The sequence below is a fragment of the Coregonus lavaretus genome (assembly GCF_964263955.1).
Source record: "Coregonus lavaretus genome assembly, contig: HAP1_SCAFFOLD_1019, whole genome shotgun sequence".
Lineage (NCBI taxonomy): Eukaryota > Metazoa > Chordata > Actinopteri > Salmoniformes > Salmonidae > Coregonus > Coregonus lavaretus.
This window is the reverse complement of record NW_028161762.1, coordinates 83,857-107,012: the sequence shown is the minus strand read 5'-3', so window position 1 is coordinate 107,012 and position 23,156 is coordinate 83,857. Positions and strand designations below refer to the sequence as shown.

The 23,156-nt window shown below is 43.9% G+C and overlaps 1 protein-coding gene across 1 annotated transcript; it reads right to left on the bottom strand.

The window, feature by feature from the left end:
* Window positions 1-2,636: 2,636 nt before the first annotated feature.
* LOC311120125 (transmembrane protease serine 7-like) lies at window positions 2,637-23,069 on the bottom strand (the record flags this gene model as incomplete). The annotated part of the gene is made up of 18 exons (XM_084194742.1): window positions 2,637-2,798; window positions 2,952-3,088; window positions 3,199-3,467; window positions 3,729-3,921; window positions 12,758-12,874; window positions 14,316-14,423; window positions 14,539-14,646; window positions 15,033-15,169; window positions 15,370-15,476; window positions 15,561-15,673; window positions 15,754-15,878; window positions 16,018-16,246; window positions 16,378-16,413; window positions 16,490-16,680; window positions 16,782-16,849; window positions 16,998-17,128; window positions 17,265-17,490; window positions 23,004-23,069. The coding sequence occupies 18 exons, from the start codon at window positions 23,067-23,069 to the stop codon at window positions 2,637-2,639; spliced, it is 2,523 nt and encodes an 840-aa protein (XP_084050868.1).
* Window positions 23,070-23,156: the final 87 nt, after the last annotated feature.

The following is a 23,156-nucleotide window of genomic DNA, read 5'->3' as shown; positions in this document are numbered from 1 at the left end:
CACACAACACCCCGTAATGACAAAGCAAAAATACGTTTTTAGAAGTTTTAGCAAATTAATTTTATTAAAATTAAAAACATAAATATTACATTCACATAAGTATTCAGACCCTTTAGGCAGTACTTTGTGGAAGCACCTTTGGCAGTGATTGCAGCCTCGAGTCTTCTTGGGTATGACGCTACGAGCTTGGCACACCTGTATTTGGGGAGTTTCTCCCGTTCTTCTCTGCAGATCCTCTCAAGCTCTGCCAGGTTGGATGGGGAGCATCGCTGCATCGCTTTTTTCAGGTCACTCCAGACATGTTAGATCGGGTTCAAGTCCAGGCTCTGGCTGGGCCACTCAAGGACATTCAGAGACTTGTCCAGAACCCACTCCTGCGTTGTCTTGGCTGTGTGCTTAGGCTCGTTGTCCTGTTGGAAGGTGAACCTTCGCCCCAGACTGACGTCCTGAGTGCTGTGGAGTAGGTTTTCATCAAGGATCTCTCTGTACTTTGCTCCATTCATCTTTCCCTTGATCCTGACTAGTCTCACAGTCCCTGCCGCTGAGACCTACCCCACAGCATGATGCTGCCACCACCAAGTTTCACCGTAGGGATGGTGCCAGGTTTCCTCTAGATGTGACGCTTGGTATTCAGGCCAAAGAGTTCAATATTAGTTTAATCAGACCAGTGAATCTTGTTCCTCATGGTCTGAGAGTCCTTTAGCTGCCTTTTGGCAAACTAAACAGGTTGTCATGTGCCTTTTACTGAGGAGTGGCTTCCGTCTGGCCACTCTATCATAAAGGCCTGATTGGTGGAGTGCTGCAGAGATGGTTGTCCTTCTGGGTTCGCCCATCTCCACAGAGGAACTCTGGAGCTCTTTCAGAGTGACCATTGGGTTCTTGGTCACCTCCCTGACCGAGGCCCTTCTCCCCCGATTGCTCAGTTTGGCCGGGCTGGTGGTTCCAAACTTCTTCCATTTAAGAATGATGGAGGCCACTGTGTTCTTGAGGACCTTCATTGCTGCAGAAAGGTTTTGGTACCCTTCCCCAGATCAGTGCCTCAACGCAATCCTGTCTCGGAGCTCTACGGACATTTCCTTCAACCTCAAGGCTTGGTTTTTGCTCATGTAGACAGGTGTTTGCCTTTCCAAATCATGTCCAATCAATTGAATTTACCACAGATGGACTCCAATCAAGTTGTAGAAACATCTCAAGGATGATCAATGGAAACAGGATGCACCTGAGCTCAATTTCGAGTCTCATAGCAAAGGGTCTGAATACTTATGTAAATGTAATATTTCAGCTTTCTATTTGTAATAATTTTGCAAAAATGTCTAAAAACCTGTTTTTGCTTTGTCATTATGGGGTATTGTGTGTAGATTGATGAGGGGGGAAAAAACAATTCAATCCATTTTAGAATAAGGCTGTAACGTAACAAAATGTGGAAAAAAAAAAGGGAAGGGGTCTGAATACTTTCCAAATGCACTGTAGCTGAGCCTGTGTAGCCTAGGTAGCCGTTCAGCCATGGGTGTGCAACATCCTAAATTGTCAGAAAATTCAAAAATGGTGGTGGAAAATTGTGTTTCATGAAGAAAGTATGCATATTTTCCCCGTTTTTTCCGCCACCATTTTGGATTAAAATGATGCCTTCACAGCCTGAATGGAGGATGCTTTATGTACGAGCCGGTCCACAGGGGACACAAGTGTATTGCCGGTAATGCACATAATGCCTAGACGACAGAGCAGGCTGCCTAGGCTAGATCCAGTGTAGAGCTAGACATACAGAGACAGAGATATGGAGAACATATGGCCATATGGTTTAGGCCTACACTCTAAAGAAGGCTAGGTTAAAAACCAACCCAACTTGGATAATTTGGTAACCCAGTGCTGGCTAAATATTGGACAGAACACACGCTGAGTTATTTTGACCCAGCCAGCTGGGTTGCGCGAATAACCCAACAAGTTGGGTTGTTGGGGTTACCCAAACATGGGTTAATTTTACCGTCAATTGGGTATTTTTTACTCTCATGCTGGGTTGATTTAGCAGCTGGATCTTTTTGAATGTAATCCTAAAGTTATTTTCAGGAGGCATGGCTTATTAGGGGCGTGGCTTTCAGCTAGATCTTATTGGCCACTCGTGAGAGTAAATGTTATTCCTGTTCATGTTAAGTTGACATTCTGCAAATTCTACATTTCCAGATTTCCTTTTTTGCGCTTTAGACATTATTCTGACCCGCTGGGTCATATCTCAATAACCCAGCACCAATAACCCAGCATCAATAACCCAGCTGTTTTTAAAGAAAACAACCCAACTAAGTGACCCAACGCCTGCAACCCAGCAGTTGGGTCAACCAAACAACACAGTGTACACTGTATGTTTGTGGGCAGGGTTGATTGGCTTAAGGGGACCAGAGCTGCGTCTAACATGTGTCAATCACTCCTGATCTTCATTCCTGTAACTGCTTTACATACAGTCCACTCATTAACTGGTATTTTCGAAGATGGTATAGATGGTAATAACATAGTAATTACCTAGTAATAATATTTTATATGGGATTCATTGAAGTAGACACCAGAAAGTACACATTGCTACCACGTAATTTCGTAGTAAATACCAGTTGAAATAGGACTATAAAATAAAGGGTGTTGTAATTGACTCAGGTGATGATGTGGCTCTGGATCCAGGTGGTGAACTTATTAACGCGGGTGTAGACGCCTGGTAGGCTGGGTCTGCCGCACCCCGCCCCCCAACTCACAATGCCTGTGAGGAACCATCGCCCCTCGGGGGCCCTGCACGACAGAGGACCCCCTGAGTCCCCCTGGGGAGGGCGAAAAGGTCACAATAAGGATTAGGGCCTATGGGTAAAGGGGATAAGGGCATACTAAGAATGAGGGCTAAATGGCACACTTAATGTAAAGGGCATAGGGGAATAAGAGCACACTAAGTTTGAGGGTGGTTGTTGACCACTCACCCTGCAGGCATCCTGCTGTCCAGAGGGGACTCCGGCACACAGCATGCGGGGCGAGATGGGGCCGTACCTCCTTTTACATTCACTCTGATCCAGGACGGACACCTCCGCCTTCTGTAACACTGTGGGAAGGGTCTTATCTGAGGAGAGAAGAGGGGAACATGATCTGCATGTGAGAGGCCTAGTATATCAAACTCTGCATATCCATGGTTCTGATGTACACATTGTTAGTCGTGGTTCTGTCTCTCACCCTCCTCAGAGCGGTACCCCCAGCCTGTGACCCAGCAGCGGTGTGCTTGTGTGAGGGTCTGTGAGGTGGCCGGCAGACACACAGGCTGGATGAGGGAGCTGAGGGAGGAGGGCCAGGGGTTCCTCAGCTGCAACAGGGCGATGTCATAGTCAAAGGTCAGCCCGTTGTAGTACTTGTGCACAACGATGCGCTGGATCTCTGCCACGTGCCTGGCACTACCCTGGGACAGCATTCCCAGGTGGGCGCTCCACTGGCGCGGGTCTGACAGCCTGGGAGGGTCAAGAGGAAGTGGTTAGAGGTCAAAGGTTATGGCTGAACAGGGAACATGTAAATAAACTTTATTAAATGAAGTGAAAAGCTCATTTTGTTCATTACTGTCATTGCCAGAGAAAAGTTGCATGTGGATGATGATGTTGGGCTGGGGTCAATCTGTTATCAGTGGTCAGTATGTACCTGGTCCACTTCTATTCAGTACAGTAGTTATAACATGGTCATAATGTGGTCAGTCAGTCTGTAGACTGCATACACACCTGTCCCTGCTGAAGCAGTGTGCTGCTGAGATGAGCCAATCAGAAGAGAGGACAGAGGCTCCACAGTACAGGTAGCCAGAGAAGTGCAAGCTGACCTGCCATGGCCACTCCCCCTCCAGGGCATTGACTCCACCTACCACCCGAAGACCCGAGGCCGAGTCCACTTTCTTCACAGGAGAGGGCCGGCCACAGGCTGTGATGCAGATCGTTAATAAAAACTTTGGAAAATGTGTATATTATGTGTTTTTGTAGGAATATCTCAGTCTGTCTGTCTGTGTATATAAATGTATGTTGGTGTGTGTGTATACATGTGTGTATGTGTATGTGTATGTGTATGTGTGTGTGTGTGTGTGTGTGTGTGTGTGTGTGTGTGTGTGTGTGTGTGTGTGTGTGTGTGTGTGTGTGTGTGTGTACAGCGACTGTGTGTGTGTGTGTGTGTACAGCGACTGTGTGTCTGTGTGTAGTAAAGTACAGTACACGTGTGCTGAGTCACTTCTATGACAGACAGGTCTGCCGCAGCCTTATTAAAAATTATAGCTCTAAGAGGTGTGTGTGTGATCAAAGCCTAGGCTGCTCCCATCACAGCATATTAACAGCTAACACAGAGAGCCATTACCATCACATCATAGAACACAGAGAGCCAATACCATCACACCATATTACCAGTAAACACAGAGAGCCATTACTATCACACCATATTACCAGTAAACACAGAGAGACATTACCATCACAGCATATAACACAGAGAGACATTACCATCACAGCATATAACACAGAGAGACATTACCATCACATCATATAACACAAAGAGCCATTACTATCACAGCATATTAACAGCTAACACAGAGAGCCATTACCATCACATCATATAACATGGAGAGCCATTACCATCACGGCATATTAACAGCTAACACAGAGAACCATTACCATCACAGCATATAACACAGATAACCATTACCATCACAGCATATAACACAGAGAGCCATTACCATCACAGCATATAACACAGAGAGCCATTACCATCACACCATATTACCAGTAAACCCAGAGAGCCATTATCATCACAGCATATTACCAGTAAACACAGAGAGTCATTGCCATCACACCATATTACCAGTAAACACAGAGCGCCGTTACCATCACAGCATATTACCAGTAAACACAGAGAGCCATTACCATCACATCATATAACACAGAGAGCCATTACCATCACATAATATTACCAGTAAACACAGAGAGCCATTACCATCACATCATATAACACAGAGAGCCATTACCATCACAGCATATTACCAGTAAACCCAGAGAGCCATTACCATCACAGCATATTACCAGTAAACCCAGAGAGCCATTACCATCACACCATATTACCAGTAAACACAGAGATCCATTACCATCACATCATATAACACAGAGAGCCATTACCATCACAGCATATAACACAGAGAGCCATTACAATCACATCATATAACACAGAGAGCCATTACCATCACACCATATTACCAGTAAACACAGAGAGCAATTACCATCACAGCATATTACCAGTAAACACAGAGAGTCATTACCATCGCACCATATTACCAGTAAACACAGAGAGCCATTACCATCACAGCATATTACCAGTAAACACAGAGAGTCATTACCATCACAGCATATTACCAGTAAACCCAGAGAGCCATTACCATCACATCATATAACACAGAGAGCCATTACCATCACAGCATATAACACAGAGAGCCATTACCATCACATCATATAACACAGAGAGCCATTACCATCACATCATATTACCAGTAAACACAGAGAGCCATTACCATCACATCATATAACACAGAGAGCTATTTCCATCACAGCATATTACCAGTAAACCCAGAGAGCCATTACATCACACCATATTACCAGTAAACACAGAGAGCAATTACCATCACATCATATAACACAGAGAGCCATTACCATCACAGCATATAACACAGAGAGCCATTACAATCACATCATATAACACAGAGAGCCATTACCATCACAGAATATTACCAGTAAACACAGAGACCCATTACCATCACATCATATAACACAGAGAGCCATTACCATCACAGCATATTACCAGTAAACACAGAGAGTCATTACCATCACACCATATTACCAGTAAACACAGAGAGCCATTACCATCACATCATATAACACAGAGAGCCATTACCATCACAGCATATAACACAGAGAGCCATTACCATCACATCATATAACACAGAGCCATTACATCACAGAATATTACCAGTAAACACAGAGACCCATTACCATCACATCATATAACACAGAGAGCCATTACCATCACAGCATATTACCAGTAAACACAGAGACCATTACCATCACATCATATAACACAGAGAGCCACTACAATCACACCATATTACCAGTAAACACAGAGAGCCATTACCATCACAGCATATTACCTGTAAACACAGAGAGCCATTACCATCACAGCATATTACCTGTAAACACAGAGAGCCATTACCATCAATCAATCAATCAATTTTATTTTATATAGCCCTTCTTACATCAGCTAATATCTCGAAGTGCTGTACAGAAACCCAGCCTAAAACCCCAAACAGCTAGTAATGCAGGTGTAGAAGCACGGTGGCTAGGAAAAACTCCCTAGAAAGGCGAAAACCTAGGAAGAAACCTAGAGAGGAACCAGGCTATGAGGGGTGGCCAGTCCTCTTCTGGCTGTGCCGGGTGGAGATTATAACAGAACCATGCCAAGATGTTCAAAAATGTTCATAAGTGACAAGCATGGTCAAATAATAATCAGGAATAAATCTCAGTTGGCTTTTCATAGCCGATCATTAAGAGTTTGAAAACAGCAGGTCTGGGACAGGTAGGGGTTCCATAACCGCAGGCAGAACAGTTTAAACTGGAATAGCAGCAAGGCCAGGCGGACTGGGGACAGCAAGGAGTCACCACGGCCGGTAGTCCCGACGTATGGTCCTAGGGCTCAGGTCTCTCAGTTGGCTTTTCATAGCCGATCATTAAGAGTTGAAAACAGCAGGTCTGGGACAGGTAGGGGTTTCGTAGCCGCAGGCAGAACAGTTGAAACTGGAATAGCAGCAAGGCCAGGCGGACTGGGGACAGCAACGTGTCATCATGCCCGGTGGTCCTGACGTATGGTCCTAGGGCTCAGGTTCTCAGAGAGAAAGAGAGAACGAGAGAATTAGAGAGAGCATACTTAAATTCACACAGGACACTGGATAAGACAGGAGAAGTACTCCAGGTATAACCAACTAACCCCAGCCCCCCGACACATAAACTACTGCAGCATAAATACTGGAGGCTGAGACAGGAGCGGTCCGGAGACACTGTGGCCCCATCCGAAGAAACCCCCGGACAGGGCCAAACAGGAAGGATATAACCCCACCCACTCCGCCAAAGCACAGCCCCCGCACCACTAGAGGGATATCCCCAACCACCAACTTACAATCCTGAGACAAGGCCGAGTATAGCCCACAGAGGTCTCCACCACAGCACAAACCAAGGGGGGGGCGCCAACTCAGACAGGAAGATCACGTCAGTAACTCAACCCACTCAAGTGACGCACCCCTCCCAGGAACGGCATGAAAGAGCACCAGCAAGCCAGTGACTCAGCCCCTGCAACAGGGTTAGAGGCAGAGAACCCCAGTGGAGAGGGGAACCGGCCTGGCAGAGACAGCAAGGGCTGTTCGTTGCTCCAGCCTTTCCGTTCACCTTCACACTCCTGGGCCAGACTACACTCAATCATATGACCTACTGAAGAGATAAGTCTTCAGTAAAGACTTAAAGGTTGAGACTGAGTCTGCGTCTCTCACATGGGTAGGCAGACTGTTCCATAAAAATGGAGATCTATAGGAGAAAGCCCTGCCTCCCGCTGTTTGCTTAGAAATTCTAGGGACAATTAGGAGGCCTGCGTCTTGTGACCGTAGCGTACGTATTGGTATGTACGGCAGGACCAACTCGGAAAGATAGGTAGGAGCAAGCCCATGTAACGCTTTATAGGTTAACAGTAAAACCTTGAAATCAGCCCTTGCCTTAACAGGAAGCCAGTGTAGGGAAGCTAGCACTGGAGTAATATGATCAAATTTCTTGGTTCTAGTCAGGATTCTAGCAGCCGTATTTAGCACTAACTGAAGTTTATTTAGTGCTTTATCCGGGTAGCCGGAAAATAGAGCATTGCAGTAGTCTAACCTAGAAGTAACAAATGCATGGATTAATTTTTCTGCATCATTTTTGGACAGAAAATTTCTGATTTTTGCAATGTTACGTAGATGGAAAAAAGCTGTCCTTGAAACAGTCTTGATATGTTCGTCAAAAGAGAGATCAGGGTCAAGAGTAACGCCTAGGTCCTTCACAGTTTTATTTGAGACGACTTTACAACCATCAAGATGAATTGTCAGATTTAACAGAAGATCTCTTTGTTTCTTGGGACCTAGAACAAGCATCTCTGTTTTGTCCGAGTTTAAAAGTAAAAAGTTTTCAGCCATCCACTTCCTTATGTCTGAAACACAGGCTTCTAGCGAGGGCAATTTTGGGGCTTCACCATGCTTCATTGAAATGTACAGCTGTGTGTCATCCGCATAGCAGTGAAAGTTAACATTATGTTTTCGAATAACATCCCCAAGAGGTAAAATATATAGTGAAAACAATAGTGGTCCTAAAACGGAACCTTGAGGAACACCGAAATGTACAGTTGATTTGTCGGAGGACAGACCATTCACAGAGACAAACTGATATCTTTCCGACAGGTAGGATCTAAACCAGGCCAGAACTTGTCCGTGTAGACCAATTTGGGTTTCCAGTCTCTCCAAAAGAATGTGGTGATCGATGGTGTCAAAGGCAGCACTAAGGTCTAGTAGCACGAGGACAGATGCAGAGCCTCGGTCTGACGCCATTAAAAGGTCATTTACCACCTTCACAAGTGCAGTCTCAGTGCTATGATGGGGTCTAAAACCAGACTGAAGCATTTCGTATACATTGTTTGTCTTCAGAAAGGCAGTGAGTTGCTGCGCAACAGCTTTTTCTAAAATTTTTGAGAGGAATGGAAGATTCGATATAGGCCGATAGTTTTTTATATTTTCCGGGTCAAGGTTTGGCTTTTTCAAGAGAGGCTTTATCACTGCCACTTTTAGTGAGTTTGGTACACATCCGGTGGATAGAGAGCTGTTTATTATGTTCAACATAGGAGGGCCAAGCACAGGAAGCAGCTCCTTCAGCAGTTTAGTAGGAATAGGATCCAGTATGCAGCTTGAAGGTTTAGAGGCCATGATTATTTTCATCATTGTGTCAAGAGATATAGTACTAAAACACTTAAGTGTCTCTCCCGATCCCAGGCCCTCGCAGAGCTGTGCAGATCCAGGACAGCTAAGCCCTGGAGGAATACCCAGATTCAAAGAGGAGTCCGTAATTTGCTTTCTAATGGTCATGATCTTTTCCTCAAAGAAGTTCATGAATTTATCACTGCTGAAGTGAAAGCCATCCTCTCTTGGGGAATGCTGCTTTTTAGTTAGCTTTGCAACAGTATCAAAAAGAAATTTTGGATTGTTCTTATTTTCCTCGATTAAGTTGGAAAAGTAGGATGATTTCTGTATACCAGGGAGCTAGTTTCTTATGACAAATGTTTTTCGTTTTTAGGGGTGCAACTGCATCTAGGGTATTGCGCAAGGTTAAATTGAGTTCCTCAGTTAAGTGGTTAACTGAGTTTTGTCCTCTGACGTCCTTGGGTAGGCAGAAGGAGTCTGGAAGGGCATCAATGAATTTTTGTGTTGTCTGAGAATTTATAGCACGACTTTTGATGCTCCTTGGTTGGGGTCTGAGCAGATTATTTGTTGTGTTAGCTGTTAATCCCAGCATATTAACAGCTAACACAGAGAGCCATTACCATCACAGCATATAACACAGTGAGCCATTACCATCACAGCATATAACACAGAGAGCCATTAACATCACAGCATATAACACAGAGAGCCATTACCATCACAGCATATAACACAGAGAGACATTACCATCACATCATATAAGACAGAGAGCCATTACCATCACAGCATATTACCAGTAAACACAGAGAGACATTACCATCACAGCATATAACACAGAGATCCATTACCATCACGGCATATTACCAGTAAACACAGAGAGCCATTACCATCACACCATATTACCAGTAAACACAGAGAGACATTACCATCACAGCATATAACACAGAGAGCCATTACTATCACAGCATATTAACAGTAAACACAGAGAGACATTACCATAACATCATATAACACAGAGAGCCATTACTATCACAGCATATTAACAGCTAACACAGAGAGCCTTTACCATCACATCATATAACACGGAGAGCCATTACCATCACGGCATATTAACAGCTAACACAGAGAATCATTACCATCACAGCATATAACACAGAGAACCATTACCATCACAGCATATAACACAGAGAGACATTACCATCACAGCATATAACACAGAGAGCCATTACCATCACACCATATTACCAGTAAACCCAGAGAGCCATTACCATCACAGCATATTACCAGTAAACACAGAGTCATTACCATCACAGCATATTACCAGTAAACCCAGAGCCATTACCATCACAGCATATTACCAGTAAACACAGAGAGTCATTACCATCACACCATATTACCAGTAAACACAGAGAGCCATTACCATCACAGCATATAACACAGAGAGCCATTACCATCACATCATATAACACAGAGAGCCATTACATCACATCATATTACCAGTAAACACAGAGAGACATTACCATCACATCATATAACACAGAGAGCCATTACCATCACAGCATATTACCAGTAAACCCAGAGAGCCATTACCATTACAGCATATTACCAGTAAACCCAGAGAGCCATTACCATCACATCATATAACACAGAGAGCCATTACCATCACAGCATATAACACAGAGAGCCATTACCATCACATCATATAACACAGAGAGCCATTACCATCACACCATATTACCAGTAAACACAGAGAGCCATTACCATCACAGCATATTACCAGTAAACACAGAGTCATTACCATCACACCATATTACCAGTAAACACAGAGAGTCATTACCATCACAGCATATAACACAGATAGCCATTACCATCACATCATATAACACCGAGAGCCATTACCATCACATAATATTACCAGTAAACACAGAGAGCCATTACCATCACATCATATAACACAGAGAGCCATAACCATCACAGCATATTACCAGTAAACCCAGAGAGCCATTACCATCACAGCATATTACCAGTAAACCCAGACAGCCATTACCATCACACCATATTACCAGTAAACACAGAGAGCCATTACCATCACATCATATAACACAGAGAGCCATTACCATCACAGCATATTACCAGTAAACACAGAGAGTCATTACCATCACACCATATTACCAGTAAACACAGAGAGCCATTACCATCACATCATATAACACAGAGAGCCATTACCATCACAGCATATAACACAGAGAGCCATTACCATCACATCATATACCACAGAGAGCCATTACCATCACATAATTTTACCAGTAAACACAGAGACCCATTACCATCACATCATATAACACAGAGAGCCATTACCATCACAGCATATTATCAGTAAACACAGAGAGCCATTACCATCACATCATATAACACAGAGAGCCACTACAATCACACCATATTACCAGTAAACACAGAGAGCCATTACCATCACAGCATATTACCTGTAAACACAGAGAGCCATTACCATCACAGCATATTACCTGTAAACACAGAGAGCCATTACCATCACAGCATATTAACAGCTAACACAGAGAGCCATTACCATCACAGCATATAACACAGTGAGCCATTACCATCACAGCATATAACACAGAGAGCCATTACCATCACAGCATATAACACAGAGAGCCATTACCATCACAGCATATAACACAGAGAGACATTACCATCACATCATATAACACAGAGAGCCATTACCATCACAGCATATTACCAGTAAACACAGAGAGACATTACCATCACAGCATATAACACAGAGAGCCATTACCATCACGGCATATTACCAGTAAACACAGAGAGACATTACCATCACACCATATTACCAGTAAACACAGAGAGACATTACCATCACAGCATATTACCAGTAAACACAGAGAGACATTACCATCACAGCATATTACCTGTAAACACAGAGAGACATTACCATCACAGCATATAACACAGAGAGACATTACCATAACATCATATAACACAGAGAGCCATTACCATCACACCATATTACCAGTAAACACAGAGAGTCATTACCATTACATTTACATTTTAGTCATTTAGCAGACGCTCTTATCCAGAGCGACTTACAGTTAGTGAGTGCATACATTTTTCATACTGGCCCCCCATGGGAATCGAACCCACAACCCTGGCGGTGCAAGCGCCATGCTCTACCAACTGAGCTACAGGAGGCCATCACAGCATATTACCAGTAAACACAGAGAGCCATTACCATCACAGCATATTACCAGTAAACACAGAGAGCCATTACCATCCCAGCATATTACCAGTAAACACAGAGAGCCATTACCATCACACCATATTACCAGTAAACACAGAGAGCCATTACAGCGGGGGCAGCTACAGTACCCTATTAAATAACTGCAGCATAATGAAAATACACAGGGTCAGACAGAGGTTCACACAAAGCCGTGTGAGGATTATTTGGGGCTGGCTAGACTGACTGAAACTGCAGATAAGTGGTAGAGATTAAAGTGGTTGAGATTCAAGGTTTGATCGTTTTATATATATATATATATATATATATATATATATATATATATATATATATATATATATATATATATATAGAGAGAGAGAGAGAGAGAGAGAGAGGTTTAGTTGCCATAAAATGGTATGTGTTCACGCTGTAGTTGAGATTAACCAAATGAATGGTTATGTTGTGGTTGAGTTGTGGTTGTGTTCCGGTTGAGGACTCACCACAGTCCCTCTCGTCACTGTGGTCTGTGCAGTCGATGATTCCGTCACACCTGGCGTTCTTCTTCAGGATGCAGGACCCACTGTTACACCTGTACCTGATCTCAGAGCAGCTCGTCTCTGTACAACACCAGGGAACACACACTCAGTATACTAGCAAGTGATACTAGCAAGAGCAGTGATACTAGCATCAGCAGTGATACTAGCAAAAGCAGTGATACTAGCATCAGCAGTGATACTAGCAAAAGCAGTGATACTAGCAAGAGCAGTGATACTAGCATCAGCAGTGATACTAGCAAGAGCAGTGATACTAGCAAGAGCAGTGATACTAGCAAGAGCAGTGATACTAGCAAGAGCAGTGTGCGGGTTTCTTCTTTTTTCTCAAACACTACATGACCAAAAGTATGTGGACACCTGCTCTTCGAACATCTCATTCCAGAATCATGGGCATTAATATGGAGTTGGTCCCCCCTTCGCTGCTATAACAGCCTCCACTCTTCTGGGAAGGCTTTCCACTAGATGTTGGAACATTGCTGCGGGGACTTGCTTCCATTTAGCCACAAAAGCATTCCTAAGGTCGGCACTGATGTTGGGCGATTAGGCCTGGCTTACAGTTGGCGTTCCAATTCATCCCAAAGGTGTTCAGTGGGGTTGAGGTCAGGGCTCTGTGCAGGCCAGTCAAGTTCTTTCACACCGATCTCGACAAACCATTTCTGTATGGACCTCGCTTTGTGCACGGAGGCATTGTTATGCTGAAACAGGAAAGGGTCTTCACCAAACTGTTGCCACAAAGTTGGAAGCACAGAATCATCTAGAATGTCAGTGTATGCTGTAGCGTTAAGATTTCCCTTCACTGGAACTAAGGGGCTTAGCCCGAACCATGAAAAACAGCCCCAGACCATTATTCCTCCTCCATCAAACTTTACAGTTGGCACTATGCATTCGGACAGGTAGCTTTCTCCTGGCATCCACCAAACCCAGTTTCGTCTGTCGGACTGCCAGATGCTGAAGCGTGATTCATCACTCCAGAGAACGAGTTTTCACTGATGACGCTTGGCATTGCACATGGTGATCTTAGGCTTGTGTGCAGCTGCTCGGCCATGGAAACCCATGTCATGAAGCTCCAGATGAACAGTTATTGTGCTGACGTTGCTTCCAGAGGCAGTTTGGAACTCGGTAGTGAGTGTTGCTTCAGCACTCGGCGGTCCCGTTCTGTGAGCTTGTGTGGCCTACCACTTTGCAACTATGCCGTTGTTGCTCCTAGACGTTTCGACTTCACAATAACAGAACTTACAGTTGACCGGAGCAGCTCTAGCAGGGCAGAAATTTGACGAACTGACTTGTTGGAAAGGTGGTATCCTATGTCCCTGAGCTCTTTAGTAAGGCCGTTCTACTTCCAATGTTTGTCTATGGAGATTGCATGGCTGTGTGCCCGATTTTATACACCAGTCAGCAACGGGTGTGGCTGAAATAGACGAATCCACTCATTTGAAGGGGTGTCCACATACTTTTGTATATATAGTGTGCACACATATAAAAACAGGATAGGATTCCTTTCTACCCAGAGTGCAGTTGGTTTCGTCCCTGCCGTCGATGCAGTCTCTCTCTCCGTTGCACATGTACAGTGGGTGAAGAGGACTGGAGCCTCCACAGTTCTTACTAGGCCTTGCTGAAAGGGAAAATATACATTTAAAGGAATATATCAGTTTATAACAACAATTTTGCTGATGTCAATACTGAAGTTCTAGCATTTATGCTGCTGTTGTTAATTCCTGTTTACATACCGCAGAAGACCTCGTCACTCTCATCCTGACAGTCGTCCAGACCGTCACAGCGCCGGGTCTTCTCCACACACAGCCCTGTGGAGCACAGGAAATGGCCCTCTGCACACGCTGGGGGAGACAGGGGTGAGGGAAGGGGGAGACAGGGGTGAGGGAAGGGGGAGACAGGGGGTGGGAAGGGGGAGACAGGGGGAGGGAAGGGGGAAAGAGAGGGAGGGAAGGGGTAGAGAGAGAGAGGGAGGGAAGGAAGGGGGAGGCAGGGGTGAGGGAAGGGGGAGACGGGGGGGGACAGGGGGAGGGAAGGGGGAGACAGGGGCATAGTAGGAGAGAGAGGTGAGTGTGCAGTGTGGTTCTTCTACTGTCTCAGGACTATGGTAGTGAAATTAAAATGAATACAGAAATTAACAAGATGCAGATTCAGTGAAGGTGATGGGTAAGGAAGTAGTGAGAGATGGAAGGAAGCAAGATAGAGAAAGAGGTCCTAATGAAGTTCTTACGTTGGCTGATGTTGAAGCTACTGGATTCGGCCTGGAAGGGCTGGTCAGAGCTCCGGGAGCTGCTGCGGAACTCCACCTCAGCGTTTTGGTCAGGGATACGGAACACTGTGGTGTGGCCTATGTAGCTGCCGCAGTATCTATGGACACCAGCACACAATCAATCAATCAAATAACGAACCAATCTGGAAATCAATCTGTCCATTCGTTCTGGATATGGGACACAAAATACACATACATTAAAACAGACAGTCATGCACACACACACACACACACACACACACACACACACACACACACACACACACACACACACACACACACACACACACACACTTACATTATCTCCTTGACCTTCCACCAGCCATGCTCACAGGCCGTTATGTCCTTCAGCTTCAGGACATAGTTCTGGAACTTCAGAGCTACTCCCAGAGCACTGTGGGGGGTCTGTGGACAACAACACATGAAGCCTGTTGACGTTTCATCAATATAAGTAAATGGGGAGAATGTGAGCTAAAAATACTTAAATACCTTAAACCTCCATGTGCAGGAGCACTGAGGGGGCAGTAGGCTGGGGTAGAAGGGACTGGAGATCTGACCAGAGAAACCTGGCTCTGCCTGGGTCTCTATGTCAGTCACACGTTCTGGTAGGGAGACACACAGCAACGAGATAAAATACCAGTCTGTCAGTAGGAGAGTATTATTGTGAGAGAATCTGTCTTACGTTCCTCAGCGATGGCCTGGAAGTGTCCTCTGAAGTTCTTGTTGCCCTGGGTCATCCTGAAGGACAGCAGCATGACGTTGGATGTGGAGACCAGAGACAGGGACTGGGACACCGGCTCACACACCCTACAGGACATGGACAGTGTTAGAGACTGTTCAGTCGGTCGGTTGGTCGGAGTTCTGTCAGTCTGTCTATGTATCTCTGTCTGTCTATTCACTATTCACACACCCGTAGATCCATTCATCCACAGTCACACTGACTCACCTGTAGAGAGTGCGCCCCCTCATGGGCAGCAGGGCGTCGTACACGGTGAGGGCGTCGCTGACACAGTCGCTGGGCTCAATGAGCAGGGATGTAATGGTGAGGCGGATCAGAGAGTCAGGGGTAGACGTCAGCTTGACGTAGCAGCTCAGACCTCCCCATGATGAGTAGACGTTTAGGGGAACACTGGAGCCTGGCAGGCTGGCATATAGCTTGTCCACACACTGAGAGCCTGGAGCACAGAGGGAGGGAGGGAGGAGGGCTTTGGCTTCAACTCTCACTGTACCACAGCCATGCTAATAAGTATGAACATAGTGAACATAATGTGGCAAAAAAACTAACTGATTCATTGACTTAACTCACCTGCTGCAATTGATGTGTAATCTGATCGTAGAGCAGCTGAGGAGGAAAAAATAACATCAACAAAGGATATATTGAGATCACACAAACCTACCCCACAGACATACACACTCACCATTAACGAGTATGGAATCTATATCTACGGGCAGGGTCAGAAGGTACCCTATAGAGGACCTGTTCTTCAGGCTGGTGAGGACTGAGTCTCTGAGGATAGCTCCTACACACTCCTCACACACGGCTGGAGTCTTCAGGCTCGGCACCACAAACACCATCCAGAAATGCACCAGCAGACCACCCTTGTTATCACTGTGAGGAGAGAGAGAAAAATATATATGTGTGCAAGGGTTTGTTCCAACCAAGCACTATAACATCTGATTCAACCAATCAGTGACTGATTCACAGTGTACCTGAGGTCTGATATGGTGGTGAGTTTGTAGAGTTTAGACACTGAGGACATTCTGTACACACTGCTCACCTGTGGGGGGATACTATTAGTAACCATGAACATAATGAAGGACTTTTATTTCTACCCTATAGATGTAGCTGAGAGCTCCAAGCTTAGGGTATGTATTTGTTCAGTGTATTTGACCAGTGCTGAAAATAGTAAATAATCTCACACTCACCACGTGCTGTATCTTGTTTGCCATGGAAACAAACTCATGGGACTCTGCCTGGCGGTATTCGGGGATAAAATCTACATTGGCAACACGGAACATTCCGGCAAAATACACTCCGCTGTTGCTCTCCCTGCGAACTGAGAATAAATATACAATGTAATGAACTATTCAATCAATAATTAAATCAAGAAGATTTAGAGAACTAAAATATTCGTGAAAATGTGTGCATGTGAGAAGGATGTTGTGTTTGAGTCTCCCTGTAAGTTAACTCACATATGAAGACCCAGAGCAGTGACCACACAATGACCACGACCACAAACACGACCACGGTGATCAGGATGGTCAGGTTCTGGAGGTTCCACAGAGGAGCCCAGCTCTTTCTGGGCAGCTGGGTCCTGATGCGTGACATACGTCTGGCCCTGCTGCGGGCGTTGTACCTCCTACAGAGCCCCTGGAGGGTGTGGTCCACCGTGGCCACCTCCACAGACACATCCTCAACCTGGAGATCATACAGGAACATCACATGCAATATAGCACATCAGCAACATGTAGTAGCAACAACATCATTGCATCCGCAATCTAGACATCCTTTTATTTCCCCACACTGCAAAACACAATAACATAAGAAGACCGGTTCTTTCAAATAGAGAATAAAGTGCCACTGTCTTGGTGGGCCAGTATACTGTAAGTCACCAACACTCTCAACACTAACCAAATGCAGTTTGAACATATGTGTTGTATTGTATCATCAACAGAGCACAGACTGTTTAATGTATGCAGTATGTATGCTAATCAACCACAGATATCGTGGCAACAAATGGTGTTTGATTACAGTTACAGTGGTTAGTAGATGCAAATGAAATTGGCATGGATCCAACTAGGTCTTCCCGAGACTTTGTGATCAAATGGATATTAAATGTTTTTCTCAAGGAAGGCCTTATAAACAGGACCTGTGACTAATACTGCTCTTGGGGACTGGAGGGGCAGAAAACAATGATCAAGTAAAGCAGGGATATGGTGGGGAAGGAAGGACTGGTCAGATGGCCTATGTACGGAATATTTCCATTTTTACCCGTGCGTAATGGCGGTACAGGGAAAACTGGAGTCGAATATTGAAAGTAGTAGGGGAGTGAATGTTGCATGGAGAAAATCGGACCTCTCAGAAATGAAAACGGATGGCCCTCCCTTCAGCTAAATATATCTAACCTAAACCCTCCCTGAACGCAAAAAAAAGAGAAAAAAAAGTGGATAGCAGAGAATATGTTTACCGTTTACCCTCAATTCTTGGACAGACCAGAGCCTTAGATATGCAGTTTTTAGAAACTGTTCTTCGTCCAGTAAGCATTATATGGCAACGGAGGAATTTTGATAGTGCACTGGGCTGCAGGCCAGAAGGTTGTGGGTTCACAGACCACCATGGACAAGAGTAGGAGTGGAAAGATCTCCTTTATAGTAAAAGCATTGCATGAATCTATCATCATATTTGCAGGTCCGAGAAAAAATGGCCTTTGATAAACATTTCATACAATTCTACGTCATTTTACATATTAGCGGGAATATTTTTTAATACCACACAAATGACAGAAATGACAGAATGGACAGAAATAGGCCTACATGCTATTCCTATCATATTCTCCAATGCCAAATCAGTGTGTCTTGTTTGCAACGAAACTGTCCCTGTTTGCAAATAATTAAATCTGAGATATCATTAGGAATCTGAACATAGTACTTTGAAAAGTTAGGCCTACTTTTCCACGTAGACAGAGTAGGCCTACCGACACAGAAACATTTAAGCTTTAACTGCTGGCTATTCTTCCATGGCTTAACCCAACGACAGAAGGTCACAAGTGTTTCCCTAAAAGCTGTCTGGGTTTAAACATATATTGTACAGAAAGTTAATTGTTTAATCAATTGGTAGTGACAGAATTAGATTATGTCCCAAGCAACATCCATTTTTTGTCTACTCAGTTATAGAAGGTTGTAGCTCAGCCTCTGAATTTCTGATTGATTGTGCCGCAGCTGCTGCTTCAAGTTTCAGCACCACAATGTAAATTACTCAAATCTGGCTTAATGTGAGGTCAATAACTATGATAAAAAGGCCTACATCATGGGCAAGAATCATATTGTTTTTAATCAAATCTATTATAGTAGCAGCAAGGCTAGTCCACATGCATTTTTTGGACTAGATGTAATCAAAACATTTTTCGGAAGAAGCCTTTGACTCTCCTCCTGAATGGCCCCTGTAGGCCTACACAGCACAACCATTGGTTAGGCAGCACACAAAACAGTTTTTGATCAGCAAGAGCAGAGCAGACCAGGGCTCAGGGTTGGAATAGCCATTGCGGTGTGTAATGCAGCCTAGTTTTATTTACACCATCCCAGCAGCTATCTTAGAAATATAACTTTGTTCTCTGCTTCTCCTAGCATGCACTTCGTAGCCTATAGGCTATGGATCATTTGATTGAGGCCACACTAAATAGCAAATAGCGGAGAATCAGAGATGAGGGGTGGCATCGGGCACCCATCGATATATAACCTAATAAGCAACTAATACTAAAACACTGAGAAATACAGAAATGTCATCAATTACAAATTACATGACTCTACCCTGGACTAGATTTTAAAAAAGAATAAACCCTCCCCTTGACTGAAATTGAAAAAGCATGACCCTCCCCCATTTTCCTCCAGGTACCCACTATGTAAATGTCGATCATATGGAGAAAAAAAAACATATGTAACATGCATGAGGTGGTACCGATATGTGGTCTGTTTTAATGTCTCAGGTCATGGCGAGGCGCCCAGTAACCCCATCCGCTCCAAAACGCTCTGCATTATTTATATGGTGTCATCCCATCCTGTGCGCAGAACTTAATCCACCATGAGATAAATGGGGGTATAAATTCTCTCCATGGAGACGAAAATGGAAACGACTATAGCCGCGGAAAGTAGGAGCACCCCCTGAAAAAACGGAATTTAAAAAATATATATTAATAAAAAAATATATATGTATATATAAACACTACCATTCAAAAGTTTGGAGTCACTTAAAAATGTCCTTGTTTTCCATGAAAACATACATGAAATTAGTTTGAATAGGAAATATAGCAAAATGTATAGGAAATGTAGTCATTGACAAGGTTAGAAATAATAATTGTGTCCTTCAAACTTTGCTTGGAGCTGTGCTTTTGGTCATTGTCCTGTTGTAGGAGGAAATTGGCTCCAATCAAGCGCCGTCGGCAGGGCAGGGTATGGCATGGCGTTGCAAAATTGAGTGATAGCCTTCCTTCTTCAAGATTCCTTTTACCCTGTACAAATCTCCCACTTTACCACCACCAAAGCACCCCCAGACCATCACATTGCCTCCACCATGCTTGACAGATGGCATCAAGTACTCCTCCAGCATCTTTTCATTTGGTCTGTGTCTCACAAATGTTCTTCTTTGTGATCCGAACACCTCAAACTTCAATTAGTCTGTCCATAACACTTTTTTTCCCCAATCTTCCTCTGTCCAGTGTCTGTGTTCTTTTGCCCATCTTAATCTTTTCTTTTTATTGGCCAGTCTGAGATATGGCTTTTTCTTTGCAACTCTGCCTAGAAGGTCACCATCCCGGAGTCGCCTCTTCACTGTTGACGTTGAGACTGGTGTTTTGTGGGTATTATTTAACGAAGCTGCCAGTTGAGGACCTGTGAGGCGTCTGTTTCTCAAACTAGACACTCTAATGTATTTGTCCTCTTGCTCAGTTGTGCACCGGGCCTCCCACTCCTCTTTCTATTCTGGTCAGAGCCAGTTCTGCACTGTTCTGTGAAGGGAGTAGTACACAGCGTTGTACGAGATCTTCAGTTTCTTGGCAATTTCTCGCATGGAATAGCCTTCATTTCTCAGAACAAGAATAGACTGACGCGTTTCAGAAGAAAGTTATTTGTTTCTGGCCATTTTGAGCCTGTAATCGAACCCACAATTGCTGATGCTCCAGATACTCAACTAGTCTCAAGAAGGCCAGTTTTATTGCTTCTTTAATCAGCACAACAGTTTTCAGCTCTGCTAACATAATTGCAAAAGGGTTTTCTAATGATCAATTAGCCTTTTAAAATGATAAACTTGGATTAGCAACCACAACGTGCCATTGGAACACAGGACTGATGGTTGCTGATAATGGGCCTCTGTAAGCCTATGTAGATATTCCATAAAAAATCAGCCTTTCCAGCTACAATAGCCATTTACAACATCAACAATATCTACACTGAATTTCAGATCAATTTGATGTTATTTTAATGAACAAAAAAATTGCTTTTCTTGCGAAAACATGGACATTTCTAAGTGACCCCAAACTTTGAACGGTAGAGTATATATATATATTTTTTCTCACAAAAGTAGTACACTGGGCCTTTACTAGTCCTGTATTAGTGGACCGATATATCCTTCTGTAGCACAGCTAAAAAATGTTTTACAGCGCCGCAATATATCTCCGTTTATTGCATAAATCGTGCATCCATTGGGCTGCAATTCTGGTGCGGTAAAATAATCAATTTTAATGAATGACAGTGTAGGCTAATCCAAGTGTAGGCTATGACACAATGTAAATGGAGAAGGCTAAAACGTGGTCAACGGCAAATCAAAATAGTGGCAGAAGTCTCCGGGTGAACATCTCCATGGTGCTGTCATTCAAGGTCCTTTATTTACCCTGTTCATAATGAGCACATGATGGTTGCATTTTGGCTTCTGCAGTGTGTAGCGCAGAAAATATGTACATGGCGTCATCATTTCCTCAATGTTTGTACCGACAGATGTAGTCTATTGAATAACCTATCATGGCTCTCCAATGCTGTTCCTAGAGTGCTACCATCCTGTAGGGGTTCACTCCAACACCAGTTGTAACTAACCCGATTCATTTTATGAACCAGCTAATTATTACAATCAGGTGCGCTAGATTAGGGTTGGAACAGGAACAGGGTTGGAACAGGACCAGGGTTGGAGAGCCCTGTTATAAAATCTGCATAAAATACATCCTCAAATTGCAACGTCTGCCTTTGCCCACACATATTGTCTCAAGAAAATGGTATATTTTTAATACCCTCAAACACCAAATAGGCCATTATCACTGGCAATTGTGAATGATAATTATTCACGTTTTACCGGTGAAACCCCATCTGCATGCCAATCATTTGATTGATCTCAATCAGTTTAATGGGAATAGCCTATGCATTTCGATCATCTTGAATTACTGTTTCGTGAGCGAATTAGAGCAGATGATGTTAACACATTTTTAGCCTTTCTTGTATTTTGTTTCAATCAAAGCATATTGGCTCTGAGTGGCTCAGAATAAAAGAAAACAGAGGGCTTAGCTATCAATTCATATAATTTATTTGCATAGATTTAGTCATTAAATCAATTGACCAAGTAGTGAACATAAATCATTACTACACATAATTGCAGGACATTTGTTTTAAAATAGCCATAACATATTTTGGTGTGGTGTATTCATGCACTCAATTAACTATAAACTAAATGCATTACTACCTCCAACTTGGCCCAATTCACATTTCCAATTTCCCACCCTGACATAGCCTACCCTAACCGGCCCTGCGCCTCAAACAATAGTAAATATTGGCTAGAGCCTTCCCAAGCAGGGCTACAGCAAAGGCTCTTGGGCTTTACTGTGGACACTGGTTTGGGTGACCTCAGCAGAACGGTGTCGCTGTAACCAAGTGGTCACATATCTTTCTGGGTTGCGTTACACACACACACACACCCCGGAGTCAGTCACACACTGTAAACGCATTTATTCTTAGTGAATGTCCTAAAACCTACGTGTTCTATTTAAGTACTTAAAGCTAATTTTATGTTGACAAAACGTGCGTTATCATTCGAACGCATAGGCTTCTCGGGTGATATGGCATCACAATGACCTTCTACTTGTCATTTAGACCTAACCTGTTTTGGTTGTTAAAAATTCAAATTATTCCCATTCACCTACAGTCGGTAAAAACATTCCAATAATATGCTATACTTACACTAGCACTGTCCCCGGCATTCCCATCTCTGTCATCTCCGCCCGTCAGCTCGCGCTCTGTCCCCATGACACCGGCACAGGGACATTACCTTGCGCCTCTCATATCATCCGCACGTTCGCTTCAGAGTGAGATCTGTCATTTCTACTGTTCCAC